We start from the raw sequence: 17,086 nt of genomic DNA on the forward strand, positions 1-17,086 counted from the left end.
AAACTTCTGGGCTCGGCGTTTTGGAGGACCTTCCCTCCCCCGCCACAGAGCGAAGGGGTCGTGGGATGCCCTAGGGTACGGGAGAGAAGAGCCGGCGAGAAGTGGCGCCACGCCGTCGGGGCGCGGGGCTGCGCGCGCGGCGGGCCACCTGGCGCAGCGCGCGGGACGGGCCGGGGCTCACCTGCGCCGGAGGCCGGACCAAGCCGCTGCAGCTGCGGCGGCTGCGAGCAGCCCCTCCACGGTCCGAGCGCCCGGCAGCGCCTCGGGCTTCCGCCGGGTCAGCTGACCACTGCCCAGTGCGGAACTGCGAGCCCGGCCTCCGCGTCCCGCAGTGCTGCGCGCCCGCCCGCCACGGCCTGGTCACCATGGCCGGGCTCGTGGTCAGTGGAACTCAAGTAAGTCCGCCTGGGCGCCCCGGTCCCCGCCCGGGGTACAGTGCGCGGGGGCGGGGGGAGGGACCACCCGGGCTTACACAGCGCCCCAGCCTCCGCCTCAGGGGCTGCGGCTGCAGGTGCTGCCAGGTGCCCAGGTCTGCGCTCGTTGGGTGAGGACGGATCCCGTGTGGGGCTTGGCACACCCTGTGTCAGTGCCTGCCAAGGTCCTCCCGCGCTCCACCTCCTTCTGCCCCTAGCATCTCACTGGACAGGCCGGGTCAGGCCCAATGCTGGTGGCCCACAGAGTGTTTTGAGTTTCCTTCGTCATGTGAAGTTTAGGGACGTTTGGTTACCGTCAACGTTTTAATATATAGCAGTATGCCTGTACCAATGCAGTTGTAAAATAGAAACTAACAAGTTAATTCACTTATATATTTACTTTTATTTTAATGAAGGAGTCATGAAAAGTGCCCAGGGCCATCTAAGTTACAATGAAACTCAGCGCATGGGGTGCGTGTGTGTGTGTGTGTGTGTGTGTGTGGTTGGACTTCCCCTGAGGCTGGTGGAAGGCGGCAGTGCTGAGCAGCTGGTTTCTCCAGCAGGTGTCTGTGGGTAACCTGAACACTGGAGTTTCAGCCCTGGGGTCTGCAGTCCAGCCACACGTGCCTTTGGTCGAGCGGTCAAGCCTCAGGTGTTTCTAATCGGAGCTGGAGGGATGAACTCCGCCAGGCTGAGACCAGGCGGCTTTTACCTGCTGGAAAAGCCCTCTCTGGGCCGGCGCCGTGGCTCAACAGGCTAATCCTCCGCCTTGCGACGCCGGCACACTGGGTTCTAGTCCCGGTTTGGGCACCGGATTCTGTCCCGGTTACCCCTCTTCCAGGCCAGCTCTCTGCTGTGGCCCGGGAGTGCAGTGGAGGATGGCCCAAGTGCTTGGGCCCTGCACCCCATGGGAGACCAGGAGAAGCACCTGGCTCCTGCCATCGGATCAGCACGGCCATTGGAGGGTGAACCAATGGAAAGGAAGACCTTTCTCTCTCTCTCTCTCTCTCTCTCTCTCTCTCACTCACTCACTCACTCACTCAATGTCCACTCTGCCTGTCTTGGCCGTCTTCCGTCTCAGATCCAGGCCAGCCCTCCTACTTCCAGCCTGCCCCTCACACGCTGGAGAAGTAGTTGTGAATCGTCAAGGCTCTCCCTGGGTTGTCAGGCACAGTTGGATTTTGAGATACTTTGGGCTAAAGGGAATGATTGCCCTTTAGCTTTACAGGAGTTGTGCAACTCGGATGGGTACAGCGAGGGCCACATGTGCATCCTGTCGAATTGGCCGCTGCCTGCTTTTGTTATGCTTTGCCCCTGGGGTTCTTGTTAGGTCTTCAGTTTCGCGTAGTTATTGAGTACCTACTAAGCGCTGTGTTTGGTATGATTGGAAATCCACCCTTGCATTGTCTTCTGCACCTCCTTTGAAAGGTGTGGTTGCCTCAGAATGCTGGCTGTGTCCCTGGAATGCCATCCCGTGGGAAGGGAGCTGAAGAAGCGGGCAGGCCAGGGGTGTCCAGGAGAGGTTGACAATGACCGGGCTGTTTATCAGCTAGCAGGAAGAAGGGGCTCCTAGGAGGTAGTGGGAAGGGCTGGGCAAAGGGCCTCTGTTTAAGAAGGGGGGTTCTCTCCCAAAGACCTCCAGTCTTGGCATTTTCAGACCCAGCATTCTCTGGGTGTAGCTTCTTTCAAGTTCATGGAACACCTGACCATGGAGCGGAGAAGTCCCTTTTCTTTCCTTCCCGGACTTGATTTTCCTGCTCCACGCAGCCCCAGAGCAGTCACTGTGGCATCTTGAGGACTGTATTAAGAAGACAGAGCTGCCTGGGGAGGAGCTAAGCCCGAAGATTGGGAAACTGTCCCTGGGGTGTTAATGCCCCATTTCCTCAACTGGGCGTGTGGGATTAGGTTATTAGTTCTGCCCCAGGCGGTTTATAATGGCAGTCATTATAAGAGGCAGCACCTTGAAGGTATGTAGCTGGGCACTTTTCAAACTTTGGTAGATCCTTCTTAAAGGTGACTTAAAAGTTCTTGGGAATAGAACTAAAAGATAAGTTTAATTTGGTGAAATTTTTTAAGGATTTATTTATTTATTTGATTGTCAGAGTTAGAGAAAGAGGGAGAGGCCGAGAGAGAGAGAGAGAGAGAGAGAGAGAGAGAGAGAGAGAAAGAAAGAAAGGTCTTCCATCTGCTGGTTCACTCCCCAATTGACTGCAATGGCCAGAGCTGTGCTGGTCTGAAGCCAGGAGCCAGGAGCTTCTTCCAGGTCTCCCACATGGGTACAGGGGCCCAAGAACTTGGGCCATCTTCTGCTATCCCAGGCCACAGCAGAGAGCTGGATCAGAAGTGGCGCAGCTGGAGTCTCGAACTGGCACCCATATGGGATGCTGACACTGATGGTGGCAGCTTCACCTGCTACGCTGCAGTGCCAGCCCCAATTTGGTGCAATTTTTTTTTTAAACCTATTTATTTGAAGGGAAGAGTTACAGAGAGAGAGGGAGAAGTAGAGAGATCTTCAATCAGCTGATTTCACTCCCCAAATGGCAGCAACAGCTGGGGCTGGTTCAGGCAGAAGCCAGGAGCCAGGAGCCAGGAGCCCTCTTTACAGGTCTCCTGCTTGGGTGTTGGGCCCAGGGACTTAGATTGTCTTTCACTGCTTTCCCAGGTGCATTACCAGGATTCTGGATCAGAAATGGAACAGTTGGAACTCGAACCAGTTCTCATAAGTGATGCTGGTGTTGTAGGCGGTGGTTTAACCTGCTGCTCTGCAATACCAGCCCTTGCTGCAAATTGGGGAAACAACAACAACAACAACCAGGCAAACAAGGGGTCCTCAAAGAGTTCACGGAAAGTGTATCGTTAAATGACTACAGATGGGGGCTGGCATTATGGCATAGCAGGTAGCAGGTAAAGCCGCTGCCTGCAACATCAGCTTTCTAAAAGGGTGCTGGTTTGTGTCCCAGCTGCTCCACTTCCAATCAGCTCCCTGCTAATAATCTGGGAAAAGCAGTGGAAGTTGGCCCAAGGGTTTAGGCCACTGCCACCTATGTGGGAGGCCTGGTTGAGTCACCCGGCTTCTGCCTGGCCCAGCACTGGCTGTTGCAGTCATCTGGGGAGTGTATCAGTGGATGGAAGATCTCTGTCTCTTTGTCTTCCTCTCTGTCTGTATCTCTGACTTTGAAATAAATAAATAAATTTTGTTAAAAAAAGACTGTGCATGGATCTCAAATTTTATTTGTATCACAATCAACCTATCATATAATTTTGCTTTGCCACAAATTTTTTGATACCCTCATAGTTCCCATGAGCCTATAGTGTTGATATTGTTTTATTATGGTGTTACTCAAACTCACTTACATAAAACCACATATAACTTTCTCATATTTAGAGATCTATACATTTTAAAAAAGAATGGTTTAAGTGCTAAGAGAAAGTTAATAAAATGAAAACCAGCCATTTAATGAGGTGGTTGGTGATGATTTGCTAAAGTGCCAGGGCTATTTTGCAGGCCCCGGTGGGCTGATGGCTGCAGAGCTGGGTTCCCAGAGCTCTCTCACCCTTGGGGGTGGTACAGGCTTTTTAAAAGTTCACTTTTCTCTGTAAAAGTCTTTACTTTCGACATGTCTTTGTTGGGTTTCTATGCCTTGAAAAATGCGTCACTTTTATTCGACATTAAGACCACAGTCTTCTTTCTCCAATAGCTTATGACAGTTAAAGTAATGGCACTGTCATAATTGTAGATGCAAATGTAAAACTGAAATTTGGGCCCTGAGTTCTTGTTCTTAAGAAACCTCACAGGGCTAATGCTGTGGTGTAGTAGGCTAAACCTCCGCCTGCGGTGCTGGCGTCCCAGATGGGTGCCGGTTCATGTTCTAGCTGCTGCTCTTCTGATCCAGCTTTCTGCTAATGGCCTGGGAAAGCAGTGGAAGCCCAAGTGCTTGGGCCCCTGCACCCTCTTGGGAGACCTGGCTCCTGGTTTTGAATCGGCTTGGTTTTGGCCATTACGGCCATTTGGGGAGTGAACCAGCAGATGGAAGACCTTTCTCTCTCTCTCTGTCTCACTCTCTCTGTAAGTCTCTCTCTCTCTCAAATAAATAAATACAATCTTAAAAAAAAAAAAAAGAAACATCAGGGGTGGGCCTTTGGCACAGCAATTAAGATGCATCCCATGTTGGAATGCCTGGTTTGAATCCCAACTCTGCTTCAGATCCAGTATCCTGCTAAGGAGTGCCCTTGGAGGCAGCGGGTGATGTCTCAAGTACTTGGATCCCTGTCATCCATGTGGGAGACCTGGAGTTCCAGGCTCCTGGTTTCACCCTGGCCCCAGCCCCTGCTGTTGCGGGTATTTGGGGAGTCAGCCAGTGGATGGCTGATTTCTCTCTCTCTCTCTCTGCCTTTTCAAATAAAAAGGGAAGAAACAAACAAAACCCATGCCATCAGAATAACAGGTCCCTGCCAGTTGGTCTGGTTGAACAACTATTTGCCAGGAGACCGCTTGGTGTCAAGGGTAGTGTGCTTTTCACCTGTCGTCTTATCCCCAGCGTAGATGACTCAGGGGGTTGTTCCCTAAGGAGTGACTAGATAACAGGCATAATGGTAGACACTTAATAAACATTAGTTGTTGCACTGTTTTCATTACTTCTGGCGGCAGTTTGTATTATATTAGTTTATAAAAGAGGAAATAGGCTCCAAGAGGCTGTGACTCATCTGACGTAACACAGCCAGTAGCAGCAGCACAAGGACTTGAACTTGTACCTAGGGCTGTTTTTATTTTCACAGTGCTTCCAGTGCTGCAAAGATAATATCAAGAATCTCTCACCTGGACAGGCATCATACTATAATCTCCCCTCATTCTGACTCTTGACAATCCTATCATGTCCAGAAATGCCCTGGGAGACACATTGTTGCAACTAGAAAGAGACAGCAGGAGTCATGCACAGTTTGGTTCTTTTCTGGGGCTTCGTTCCGGCAGGGCTGGATTTTGTCCATGGTTGGGGAACCTTCCCAGATATTATCACTTCTCTCCCTGCTGTTCCATTTTGCTGGGGTCTGTAACTTGATGTATTGTCATTTGCCTTGTGATGTTCCTTCCTGTTATCCACATAGGGTGGAGGTCTTCTGGTACAAATTGTATAGAGTAGGAAAATGAAAAATTCAAAACATTATTCATCATTTCAAATTTATATACAAACCAGCATAATTATATATAAATATATACATATAACTGGGTACACAGTTATATATAAATATATAAGCCAATATAATGGAGTGAATGTGATGACTCCTAGTTCTGGATGTACTCTTCTGTGCGTTTTAAAGATCTGTTCATCTCTTCTGTTTGCTGAAGAAGCAAATTATTTTTGGTCTGGGTTGTCAGGCCTTACCTTTTGTTTTTTAAATATTTATCTATTTATTTGAAATACAGAGTTATAGAGAGAAGGCGAGACAGAGAGGAGAGAGAGAAATCTTCCATTCACTGTTTTACTTCCCAATTGGCTGCCATGGCCAGAGCTGGGCCAGATCGAAGCCAGGAGCCAGGAGCTTCTTCTGAATCTCCCACATTGGTGCAGGGGCACAAGCACTTGGGCCGTTCTCTGCTGCTTTTTCTAGGTACATTAGCAGGGACCTGGATCAGAAGAGAAGCATCCAAGACATGAATGGGAACCCACATGGGATGCCAGTGTTGCAGGCAGTGGCTTTACCTGCTACATCACAGTGCTGGCCCTTAGCCTTACCTCTTATGTCAGGTGATCCTGTGTTCTAAGAAGCTTTCTGACATCTCAAGAGGTAACGTCTAGGCAGACAGACCTGTAGAGTCACACAGACAGAACTCATCTTCCATTTGGTGACTCATTTCCCAGATGTCTATACAGTCAGAGTTTGGCCAGGCAGAAGCCAGGAACCTGGAACTCAACCTGGGTTTCCCATGTGGGTGACAAAGATCCAACTTCTTGAGTCATCACCTGCTGCCGCCTGGGGTGTGCATTATCAGGAAGCTGGAATGAGAAGTGGGGCCAGGACTTGAACTCAGATACTCCAGGGATGTGGGCGTTCCAAGTGCTGCACCAAATGCCTGCCCCAAGAAGCACCTCTCACATGATTCTCTCTGCTTGTTGTGAGTGGTGACTGCAAAGCCAGGCAGTGGCTTCTTACCGCCTTGAAGGCTTTTCCAGTCCTCCAGCCCTGTTAGCTTAGCTGACACCTTGGAAAGCTTCCCCTCAAGTGGTCCAGGCATGCACATATCCTGTTAAGTTGGTTTGCATGCTAAATTTTGGAGACTTGCTCTTTATCTCTGTGGAATGGGAACATGTTGTGTTGCTAAGACTGTGATAAAACACGCCAATGGGAGTCTCACAGGCTGGGATTCTTCTGCATATCCCTAGTGACAGCTTTCCTCGGTGCTGCTGTTTGCTCTAGAGGGGAATCAGGCAGAAGAAACAGGGGGAGCAAAAGTCCTTCTCCTTCTCTCTGGTACTCTTCCTGGGAGCTCAGCTGCCGTGCTGTATATATCACAGAGGTCTTGAATGGTGATAGGTACTAGGTGGGGTGCAGGTCTGGGTGCACAGGATGGCTTTTCCCATGAGACCATGGCCCCAAGGGTCAGTGTGAACTTGCACTCCAGAAGCTGCTGACTGAGTGGATATCCTGTGGGAAATCGAAGTCCCTAGATTGATTAGGGCCTTAGATTCCCCAATCTCTCCTTGGTGTAGGATTTTCATCTCCGCTTGGAAGCGGAACTTAATTTATTACCCAAGGATCTGTGAAGAAGGATGAGCCCCATGCAGGAAGGGGAGAGGTGGGTAGATTGAACTCGGAGCCCTTTATTTTTTAGCTTGTATCATCCTGAGTCAAAATTATTTTATTGGAGTCAGCTATTTTTCTGTCCCTTCTCCCCACTTTCTCTCCTCCTGGTATGAAGTTACTGAAGGGCTTGAATGGAAAGAGAGTGAGTACTGGATATTGTGTTTTCTGCAGTTGGTCCCCACTGGAGAGGGGTTGACAGATGACTTGAGAAATGGGGGATGCTAGGGTACAGCATGGCTTGTATGAGGTTGGATCATACGGAAGTTGTGTTTTCTAGTTCTAAAAATGGCTGATATAGGCAGCTCCTATGGTTCAACCTTGTATCTGAGGATGTGAGATGGCCACCATACTCGTTTGCTGTTAGAAAACAAAACCCTCCAGAGAGTGTCTCATTGTTGCCAAGACATCTTTGCATGGGAGAGTGAACGTGTAGGGAGGCAGGATCAGGGCTGTTGCCAGCCAGTGGGCCTGAGTTTGTCCCTGGGGGCAGGGCATGGTGTACTTGAGGGAAGTGCTGTGTGTTGTGACCTACTGGCCCGCTTTGGCCTGTGGACCTGTTTGATGGGTTTGGGAATTAGTCGTGAAAATGGATTCTAAAAACCAGATAGTTGGTTCTGACCTCATGGTCAGAAGTCCTGGGATTGAATTTCTCTTCTGTCTTTCTGTATTTGGGCACAAGCTAAGCATGTAAACAAACCAACCAACAAATAAAAGGAAGTAAGGTGCTGTGGAGGGATTTTTATACACGGAGGTGAAAGGGCAGGACTGGCAGCCTGGGGAGGTGTTCTTGTCCAGCAGTATTTGTCCCAGTCCCCTGCAGCCTGAGTGTTGCCGAGTGTTATCTACAGTGTCTTTTATGAGGTAATGTGCCTAATAGGGCATTTGGGAGGGGGCCGGGGAGAGGAGGGAGGGGGAGAGCCAGAGGGGCAGCTGTTGGGGGACCCCAGCCCCTTCCTGAGTGAGAGGCTGATTGTTATGATTATATCAATATGCTCTAATGTGGGACGTTCTTTTGGACACCTGACTCTGGCCAATTTTAGTCCAATTTCCATTGTGCCAGGATTAGTCTCCATCATGGTAATGGCACCAGGAAGGGGGCGCCGTTGGGGGAGTCCCTGGAGCCCCCACAGCTGACTTGACCAGGAAAACAGTCACAAATGTGGCCTTGGGGCGTGCGAGGAGTATGCGTTTCAAGTTGCGGAAGCAATCATCGGATCAATGACAGGCTCGTGAGCAGCTGGGAGATTTCCGCTCGCCCCATTGTTTCTGTTCTGTTTGGTTTCCAGGTGTCCTACGTAGGCCAGGACTGCAAAGAAATTCCAGAACACCTTGGCCGGGACTGCGGACATTTCGCCAAGAGACTGGACCTGAGCTTTAACCTCCTGCGGTATGTCACCTTCCTGAGGCTCGGGCCTGGCCTGGGAGGCCCTGGCCACGCCCTACTCACTGATCAAAGATCAAAGTCACACCTTCCAGCTTTGTGTAGGGTGTTCTTTTCTTCAGTGCAAGGTCCTGAGATGTGTGGACTGCACACACACACACCCCCCCCCATCCTCTGCCTCCCATGATTCCTGAACTCCACTCCGGGGGCAAACATCCTGCCCGTCCCATGTGCCCCTGCGAGAGCGCCTTCCTTGTATTTCACTTTGTTCGTTGCCTTCCTGCCTGATCCTTATGCAGCCAAGTCAGAACTCTTGGGCAAGGGATGAGATGGAGCCAGCAAGAATGTTTTGGGGGGTGGTGTTCAGGTGTTTTGGATAACACGGTGTCTCAGGCGTTTGCCGAGTCACAGGTAGGCTATGTCAATGGGTGTGTTTTCCTTCTTTCGCCTTTTCGTGAATTGGAGCTTTACATATCTGTGATGATGATTTCTCCCAGATGGTGTTTCAAAGGAACTCGAACTCTCTTGGTGTGGCGTGGGAGGGAGGGAGGGAAATTGTCCAGCAACTGTTGCAGCCTTGGAGAGTGGTAAGTGTGACCTTGTGTATTATTGCGGCAGGGAATACAGGCATTTCGTTTCTTCCCAAAGGCGTATGGACTGCAACTGCTTTGAGGGCTCAGGAGGGACGTGGTGGCACTTGGGGAGCAGGTGTCTTGCAGGTAGACGAGCACAGAGGTGGGTGGTGGCTCTTCCTGCAGACCACCTGGTTCCATTCAGGGCTTTCCCTGAAGCGCCCTCCTCCTGTGGGCACTGTCCTCCGAGTGGAACGGACTGATTTGCGGTGAGCCTGAGTCTCACTGGAGTCGTCTTCTCTACAACGTGAGTCAGCATCCTTGGGAATGAAGAATCTTGTGGAAAATGCACAAGACACAGCAGGTGGAGGGGAGGGTCAGTCTAAGCCGAACTTCCCTGGCAGGCTGGTGCTGAGCGGCTCGGGCCCGCCTCACCTCCAGGAAGGCGTTCCGTCAGCTGTGGAGGGGAGAGTGGGCACCTGAGCCCATTCTCTGCCTGATCCGCAGAGGTGCAGTGTACTGGGGAGCTATGGAAGCCGAACAGCCGTGAAGTGTGTACCGTGTGAGAGGAAGCCACGCCCATAAAGGCTGACCCTGGAGAAGTGAAGGGGTTTCAGTCTCCGACTCCAGGAGAACCCTGTGCCTGAAGTGGGTTCACACCTCACACAATTCCCCTGCATGGGTGCAGGAGCAGGGTTCCTTTGCCTGGACGTGGTGGGGCTTCTTCCCACGTGCTGGGTCCCTTTTGGTGGCGGTTGACCTGTGAGTGGCTGGCGGGGGTCTGGATGTGGCTTGGGGGAGGCTGGGCCCTGGGAGGAGGTGAGAGGGTGCCCACCTTCCTCAATGGGCATAGGTTATGGGGCTGCGCTGTGAGGTCTGGGGAGACAGAGACATCTTTGTCCCACCCAGGCTTTCTGCCTGCCTTGGGAGAAAAGGGGATGGACGTCAGGGTGTGTGTGTGTGTGTGTGTGTGTGTGTGTTGACAAGGGGCTCCTGGCTCTGAGGGGCCTTTATCTCTCCACATGTATCTGGGGACTGCCAGGTGCTGTAAGTGGATTAGGACAGAGCACTGTTGAGACGTGTATGTTCCCTTGTTGGGAGGAGAGCAAAAGGGTGAGTGGCAGGTGTTGGCATTTGTGGGCAGGAGCTGCTGTTGTCCGTGTTGCAGTCAGTGTGTGGCCTCCAGGAGGGACCTGCCCAGTCCGGGCAGGTAGGAGCCGTGGAGGGGAGGGGGGCTTTGTGAGGCTGGCGGGAGTCACTGACCTGCGTGGAGCAAAGTGTACTTGGGTAACCCTGGGGTGAGTTCATTGTTGACCTTCTTACCTAATCAGGGTGAAGGAGGCAGCACCACCGTGTCTCTTGGGTGTTGCAGGAAGATGCCAGCTTCCTCGGGCTCTAGTCTCCATCTTTGCCTTCAGCTGGCTCAAAAATCTAAGACGCTGTAGTTGTTTAGCTGATTCCCCTTTAAAAACTAAGTGGAGGAGAGGGGTGAGCAAGGAGAAGGGAAGAGAGACATTATCATCAACATACCTTCCAAAGAATTAGGTGGGTAGCAGGTGCCCTGGGCTGGCCAGTGTCAGGGCTTGTGAATCCCAATGACATGGTTGAGTCTGAGCCTCATATTCCATGGATGGTTTATCTCTGGGTTCCCCTCACTGTTCCCCTGGAATTTTGGGGGTAGTGGAATTGGCAGTAGTCTGCCCTGCATGAGACTCACCACAACTCCGTGCTCCGACCCTCTCTGGGCTCTTGTCTGGGGTTCTCCCTCCTGGCAGCCAGCCACAGAGAACTCGTCCTTGGCCCGGCCTCTCATTAAGGTCAGTTCTCCTGTACAAGACCAAGGGCCTCTCCCAGCCCTTTTCTCTCCTCTCCAGGTGTCTCTCTCTCTCTCTCTCTCTCTCTCTCTCTCTCTCTCTCTCTCAATGCTCTCAGAAACACAGCATTCTTCATACTTTGTTATGTATAGAAAGTTAACCCTCTCCTCTCTGGAACTTTTTGCAGGTTTTCTCTTCATAGTACCCTCGAATAAAAATGCTGCTAGCCCCTCAGGTTGTAAGATTGGTGGAGTCCATTTGTGTTTTAGGCAAGGGATTCTTTATTATTATTTTTTGAAGATTTATTTACTTGAAAGGTGGAGTTGGGGAGGGGAAGGGAGAGAGATTCCATCCACTGGGTCACTCCTCCAGTGTCCAAAATGGCTAGAGCTGGGCCAGGCTGAAGCTACGATCCAGGAGCTTCTTCTGGGTCTCCCATTTGGGTGTAGGGGCATAAGCACTTGGGTCATCTTCCACTGCTTTCCCAGGCACATTAATAGGGAGCTGAATTGCAAGTGGGGTGGCTAGAAGTTGAACTGGTGCCCATAAGGAATGTTTGCACCACAGGCAGTGGTTTTACCTGCTATACCATAGCACTGGCCCCAAAGGATTCTGTTTATTCGTTGTTTGATGCACACTCTGTAGAAGGAGTGATCCTACAAACAGAAGAAATTGTTTCCCATCTTTACTGCTCTAATTTCCTGATTCCCCTCTGCACTGCTCACTACTGCTCCTTAATTGCTGTTCAATTTTCCAGAAGTGTCCTGTGTGTATAATGTGTTTCCTATTTTTTCTAACTTTGCTGAGGTATAGTTGACAATTAAAAATTGTATGTATTTGTGGTGTACAAAGTGATGTTTTAGTACACATAATAGTGAAATGGCTCACATATCCACAGTATCATGTGGTGTTGAGAATATTTAAAATCTGATCCTTGCAGTTTTTTTTTTAAGATTTTATTTATTTATTTGAGAGGTAGAGCCACAGACAGAGAGAGGGAGAGAGGGAGAGACAAAGGTCTTCCATCCACGGTTTAACTCTCCAAAAGGCCACAATGCCAGAGCTGGGCCAATCTGAAGCCAGGAACCATGAGCCTTCCCTGGGTTTCCCATGGGGGTACAGGGGCCCAAGTCTCTTGAGCCATCCTACACTGGCTTTCCAGGCCATAGAAGAGAGCTGGATCGGAAGAGGAACAGCTGGGACTAGAACTGGCACTCACATGGGATGCCAGCATTGCAGGCGGTGGCTTTATCTGCTCTGCCACAGAGCTGGGCCTCCCAGCAGTTTTCCATGTAGTGTAATGAGCAGCAGTCATAACACTCTACCTTGCAGTTCCAGAAGTTCTTTATCCTGTACAACTGTACCGTTGGACCCTTGTACCAACACTTCCCCCATTGCCCTGTATCTCCTGCCCCCTGGCAATGATGCTTCTGGTCTCTGCATCTATGATTTCAATTTTGGGATTTTATTTACCAAAAGCCATGTAGTGTTTGTCTGTCTGTGGCTAGCTTATTTCTCTTAGTCCAATGTCCTCTGGGTTTATCCATGTTGTTACAAATGACACAATTTCCTTCTTTTTAAAGGCTTACTAGTACGCCATTGTGTAAATATACCATATTTTGTTTATTCATCCATTAGTGATGTGAAAATATTCACATCACTGATAATGAGGGAAATCAGTTAAAACCACGTGGAGACATCACTTCACACCTGGTAGAATGTTATCATCAAAAAGACAAAAGAGGCCAGTGCTGTGGCTCAATAGGCTAATCCTCCACCTGCGGTGCTGGCACACCAGGTTCTAGTCCCGGTCAGGGCGCCAGATTCTGTCCCGGTTGCTCCTCTTCCAGTCCAGCTCTCTGCTGTGGCCTGGGAGTGCAGTGGAGGATGGCCCAAGTGCTTGGGCCCTGCACCCGCATGGGAGACCAGGAGAAGCACCTGGCTCCTGGCTTCGGATCAGCGTGGTGTGCCAGCCACAGCGGCCAATGCGGGGTGAACCAACGGAAAAGGAAGACCTTTCTCTCTCTCTCTCTCTCTCTCTCTCTCACTGTCCACTCTTAACTGTCAAAAAAAAAAAAAAGACAAAGCTTGGGGCCACTTAGTGGGAGTCCATGCCTTGGCTATTGTGAATTGTGCTGCAGTGGACACATGAATGCAGATGTCTCTGGTTGTACTGATTTCATTTCCTTTGGAGAGATTGCCAGTAGTGGGATTGCTAGATCCCATGGCAGTTCCATTTTTAGTTTAGTTTTTTTTTTTTAAGATTTTAATTTTTTTTGAGAGGCAGAATTACAGACAGAGAGAGGGAGAGACAGAAAGAAAGGTCTTCCATCCCAAATGACCACAATGGCTGGAGCTGGGCTGATCGGAAGCCAGGAGCCAGAAGCCAGGAGCTTCTTCCAGGTCTCCCACGTGGGTGCAGGGGCCCAAGGACTTGGGCCATCTTCTACTGCTTTCCCAGGCCATAGCAGAGAGCTGAATCCAAAGTGGAGCAGCTTGGACTCGAACTGATGCCCCTATGGGATGCACTGCAGGTAGCAGCTTTACCCACTACTATGCCACAGCGGCAGCACCAGAGAGTAACTCTTACAGCTTGGAACTATTTTCTTTGATTCTATCTTCACTCCATTGATAGTTTCCCTTTCTGTGCAGAAATTTGATGTAACCCATTTGTCTATTTTTGGTTTTGTAGCCTGTGCTTTTGGATAAGGCTCCAAACTGACCAACCCCAAAAACCTACATTGCTTAATTGCTTATAATGTCAATAAACTTTTTTCTTTAAGTTGTTTTACAGTTCTGTGTCATACGTTTAGCTCATGAGTCCATTTTGGGGTGACTTTTGTACATGATGTGAGATGAAGGTCCAATTTTATTCTTCTGCTTGTGGAGATCCAGTTTGCCCAACATTATCAGAGAGATTGTTCTTTTCCCATTGTGTGTTCTTGGCACCTTTTTGCTTTTTAAAATTTTTTTTTGACAGGCAGAGTGGACAGTGAGAGAGACAGAGAGAAAGGTCTTCCTTTTGCCGTTGGTTCACCCTCCAATGGCCGCCGTGGCTGGCGTGCTGCGGCCGGCGCATCACGCTGATCCGAAGGCAGGAGCCAGGTGCTTCTCCTGGTCTCCCATGGGGTGCAGGGCCTAAGCACTTGGGCCATCCTCCACTGCACTCCCAGGCCATAGCAGAGAGCTGGCCTGGAAGAGGAGCAACCGGGACAGAATCCGGCGCCCCGACCGGGACTAGAACCCGGTGTGCCGGCGCCGCAAGGCGGAGGATTAGCCTAGTGAGCCGCGGCAACGGCTTCTTGGCACCTTTTTCAAAGATCATTTGCTTGTAAATTTGTGGACTTATTTCTGGGCTTTTATTCTCTTCGTCTATGTACCTATTTTTGGTGCTGTTATCAGACTGTCTGTCTAACTATAGCTTTGTAGTGGATTTTGAAATCAGAAAGTGTGATCCTTTCAGCTTTGTTGTTCTTGCTCAAAATTGGTTTGGCTGGGGGGCTGGTTCTTTGGTGAAGTGGGTAAACTGCTTGCATCCCATCTGGGCACTGGTTTGAGTCCTGGCTGCTCCACTTCCAATCCAGCTCCCTGCTATGGCCTGGAAAAGCAGCAGAAGATGGCCCAAGTCCTTGGGCCCCTGCACCCATGTGGGAGACCTGGAAGAAGCTCCTGACTCCTGGCTTCGGAATAGCTTAGCTCTGGCCATTGTGGCCACTTGGGGAGTGAACCAGTGGATGGAAGATCTATTTGCCTCTCCCTCTCTCTCTAACTCTGCCTTTCAGATAAAAAAAAAAATCTTAAAAAAGAGACTTTTTTGGCTGTTTAGTATCTTTTGTGGTTCCAAATGAATTTTAGGAGTGTTTTTTTGCTGTTTCCAATTTATGTGAAAAAAATGCCATTGCTATTGGAATTTTGATAGTGATTGCATTGAATATGTTGATTGCTTTGTATAGTATGAACACTGAACATTAATTATTCAGATCTGTGAACTTGAGATATTTGCCGGTTGTGTCTTTCTCATTTTCTTTCAGCAGTTTACAGATCTTTCATCTCTGGTTAAATTTATTTCTAAGTTTTTATGGGAATGCTACCATAAATGGAACTGTTTCCTTTCTTCTTGGATAGTTTATTAGTATATAGAATCACAGCTGATTTTACAAGTTGATTTTATATCCTGCAACTTTGTTGAATTGATGAGTTCTAATAGTTTTATTTTTTGGTAGAGTGGTTATGGTTTTTTATGCATAAGATCATGTCATCTGCAAATAGAGATGGTTTTACTTTGTCTTTTCAGTTCGGATGCCTTTTATTTCTTTGTCTTGCCTAGTTGCTCTGGCTAGGACTTCTAGTGTCATGTTGAGTGGAAGAGGTGAAGGTGGCACCCTTATCTTGTTCTTGATCTGAAAGGACAAACTTAAAGCTCCCCAGCATTCATTGTGACATTATCTGTGGGCTTCTCATATGTGGCCTTTTCATACCTAGTTTGATTTTTTATCATGAAGAGATGTTGTATTTTGTCAAATACTTTTTCTTCACCTGTTGAAATGCTCATCTGATTTTTGTCCTTCATTTTGTAAGCGTGGTAATCGTATTTATTGATTTAGGGATATTGAACATCCTTGCCTTTAGGGATACATCCTGTTTGATCCAATTTTTGATGTTATAATTAACTCTTATTACAGATACCCTTAGAACATTTGTTGAGGAGTATGTCTGTGATCAGTTGCTTTGGACTAACCCTAGAGACAGAAATTACCAGGGACAGATGTCATATTGCCCTCTGGAGAGGTTGTATAAATTTCTGTGATCAAGAGTCTGTGAATGTTCATTGTCTAAAATTTGTCCTTTTTAAATTTATTTGCATGATTCTCATAAATATGACATTAGGAACATAAAGAAGAGCCCAAGAATGACACATCTTCTTGAGCACCTGGAGTTCCAAATTCTTCCTTGACCTTGTTCATGTTTTGACTTTGCTGGGGCCAGCGCCGTGGCTCACTAGGTTAATCCTCTGCCTGCGGCACCAGCATCCCATATGGGTGCTGGGTTCTAGTCCCAGTTGCTCTTCTTCCAGTCCAACTCTCTGCTGTGGCCCGGGAGGGCAGTGGAGGATGGCTCTAGTGCTTGGGCCCCTGCACCCGCATGGGAGGCCAGGAAGAAGTACCTTGCTCCTAGCTTTGGATAGGTGTAGTGCTGGCCATAGCGGCCATTTGGGGAGTGAACCAACGGAAGGAAGACCTTTCTCTCTGTCTCTTTCACTGTCTATAACTCTACCTGTCAAATAAAAAAAAAATGGTTCTGACTTTGCTGGTTAGTAAAGAGAATGTGTGTTTTAACCAATGTCAGTTGTTTGATCTGTTCAAGGCAAAGAGTGTCCTCCCCCCCCCCCCCCCCCAGGGATTTATTTATTTTGAAGATAGAGGGAGAGAAAGAGAGAGACAGAATCTTCCATCCACTCCCAAATGGCTGCAACAAACAGTTCTGGTCCAGGCCAAAGTCAGGAGCTTCATCTGGGTGTTCCACATGGGTACAGGGTTCAAGCACTTGGGCAATCTTTCAAGATTTTTTTTTTTTTTAAATGGGTGTTGAAATTGACCAAATGCCATCTCAGCATTTATTTATTTTTATTTATTTTTTTATTTGACAGGTAGAGTTTTAGTGAGAGAGAGAGAGAGAGAGAGAGAGAGAGAGAGAGAGAGAGAAGGGTCTTCCTTCCATTGGTTCACTCCCCTAATGGCCACTATGGCCAGCGCTGTGCCAATCTGAAGCCAGGAGCCAGGTGCTTCTCCTGGTCTCCCATGTGGGTGCAGGGCCCAAGCACCTGGACCATCCTCCACTGCCCTCCCGGGCTGCAGCAGAGAGCTGGACTGGAAGAGGAGCAACCAGGACAGAACCGGTGCCCCAACCAGGACTAGAACCTGGGGTGCCGGCGCCACAGGTGGAGGATTAGCCAAGTGAGCCACGGTGCCAGCCACAAAGAGAGTTTTTAAATAAACTACTCAAAGTTCAGTTTTCCTCCCCTGATTGGGGCAGGGGGGAGTGCTTTCTGGTGGCTCCATTCCTCTCCCCCTGGGGCCCTGGGTGGTGTGAGCCGGCCGCCTGCTC

The 17,086-nt window shown here is 49.3% G+C and overlaps 1 protein-coding gene across 1 annotated transcript in view; it reads left to right on the top strand.

Annotated features, from left to right (window-relative positions):
• Positions 1-323: 323 nt before the first annotated feature.
• The window catches only part of LRMDA (leucine rich melanocyte differentiation associated), a 1,120,399-nt gene continuing 1,103,636 nt past the window's right edge, over positions 324-17,086 (top strand). Inside the window, exons 1-2 of the mRNA XM_062214185.1 lie at positions 324-395; positions 8,501-8,601. Of these exons, the coding sequence (XP_062070169.1) occupies positions 366-395; positions 8,501-8,601 (131 nt within the window). The 5' untranslated portion in view covers positions 324-365. The remainder of the gene's footprint in view (positions 396-8,500; positions 8,602-17,086) is intronic.

Source organism: Lepus europaeus, chromosome 17, assembly GCF_033115175.1.
Source record: "Lepus europaeus isolate LE1 chromosome 17, mLepTim1.pri, whole genome shotgun sequence".
Lineage (NCBI taxonomy): Eukaryota > Metazoa > Chordata > Mammalia > Lagomorpha > Leporidae > Lepus > Lepus europaeus.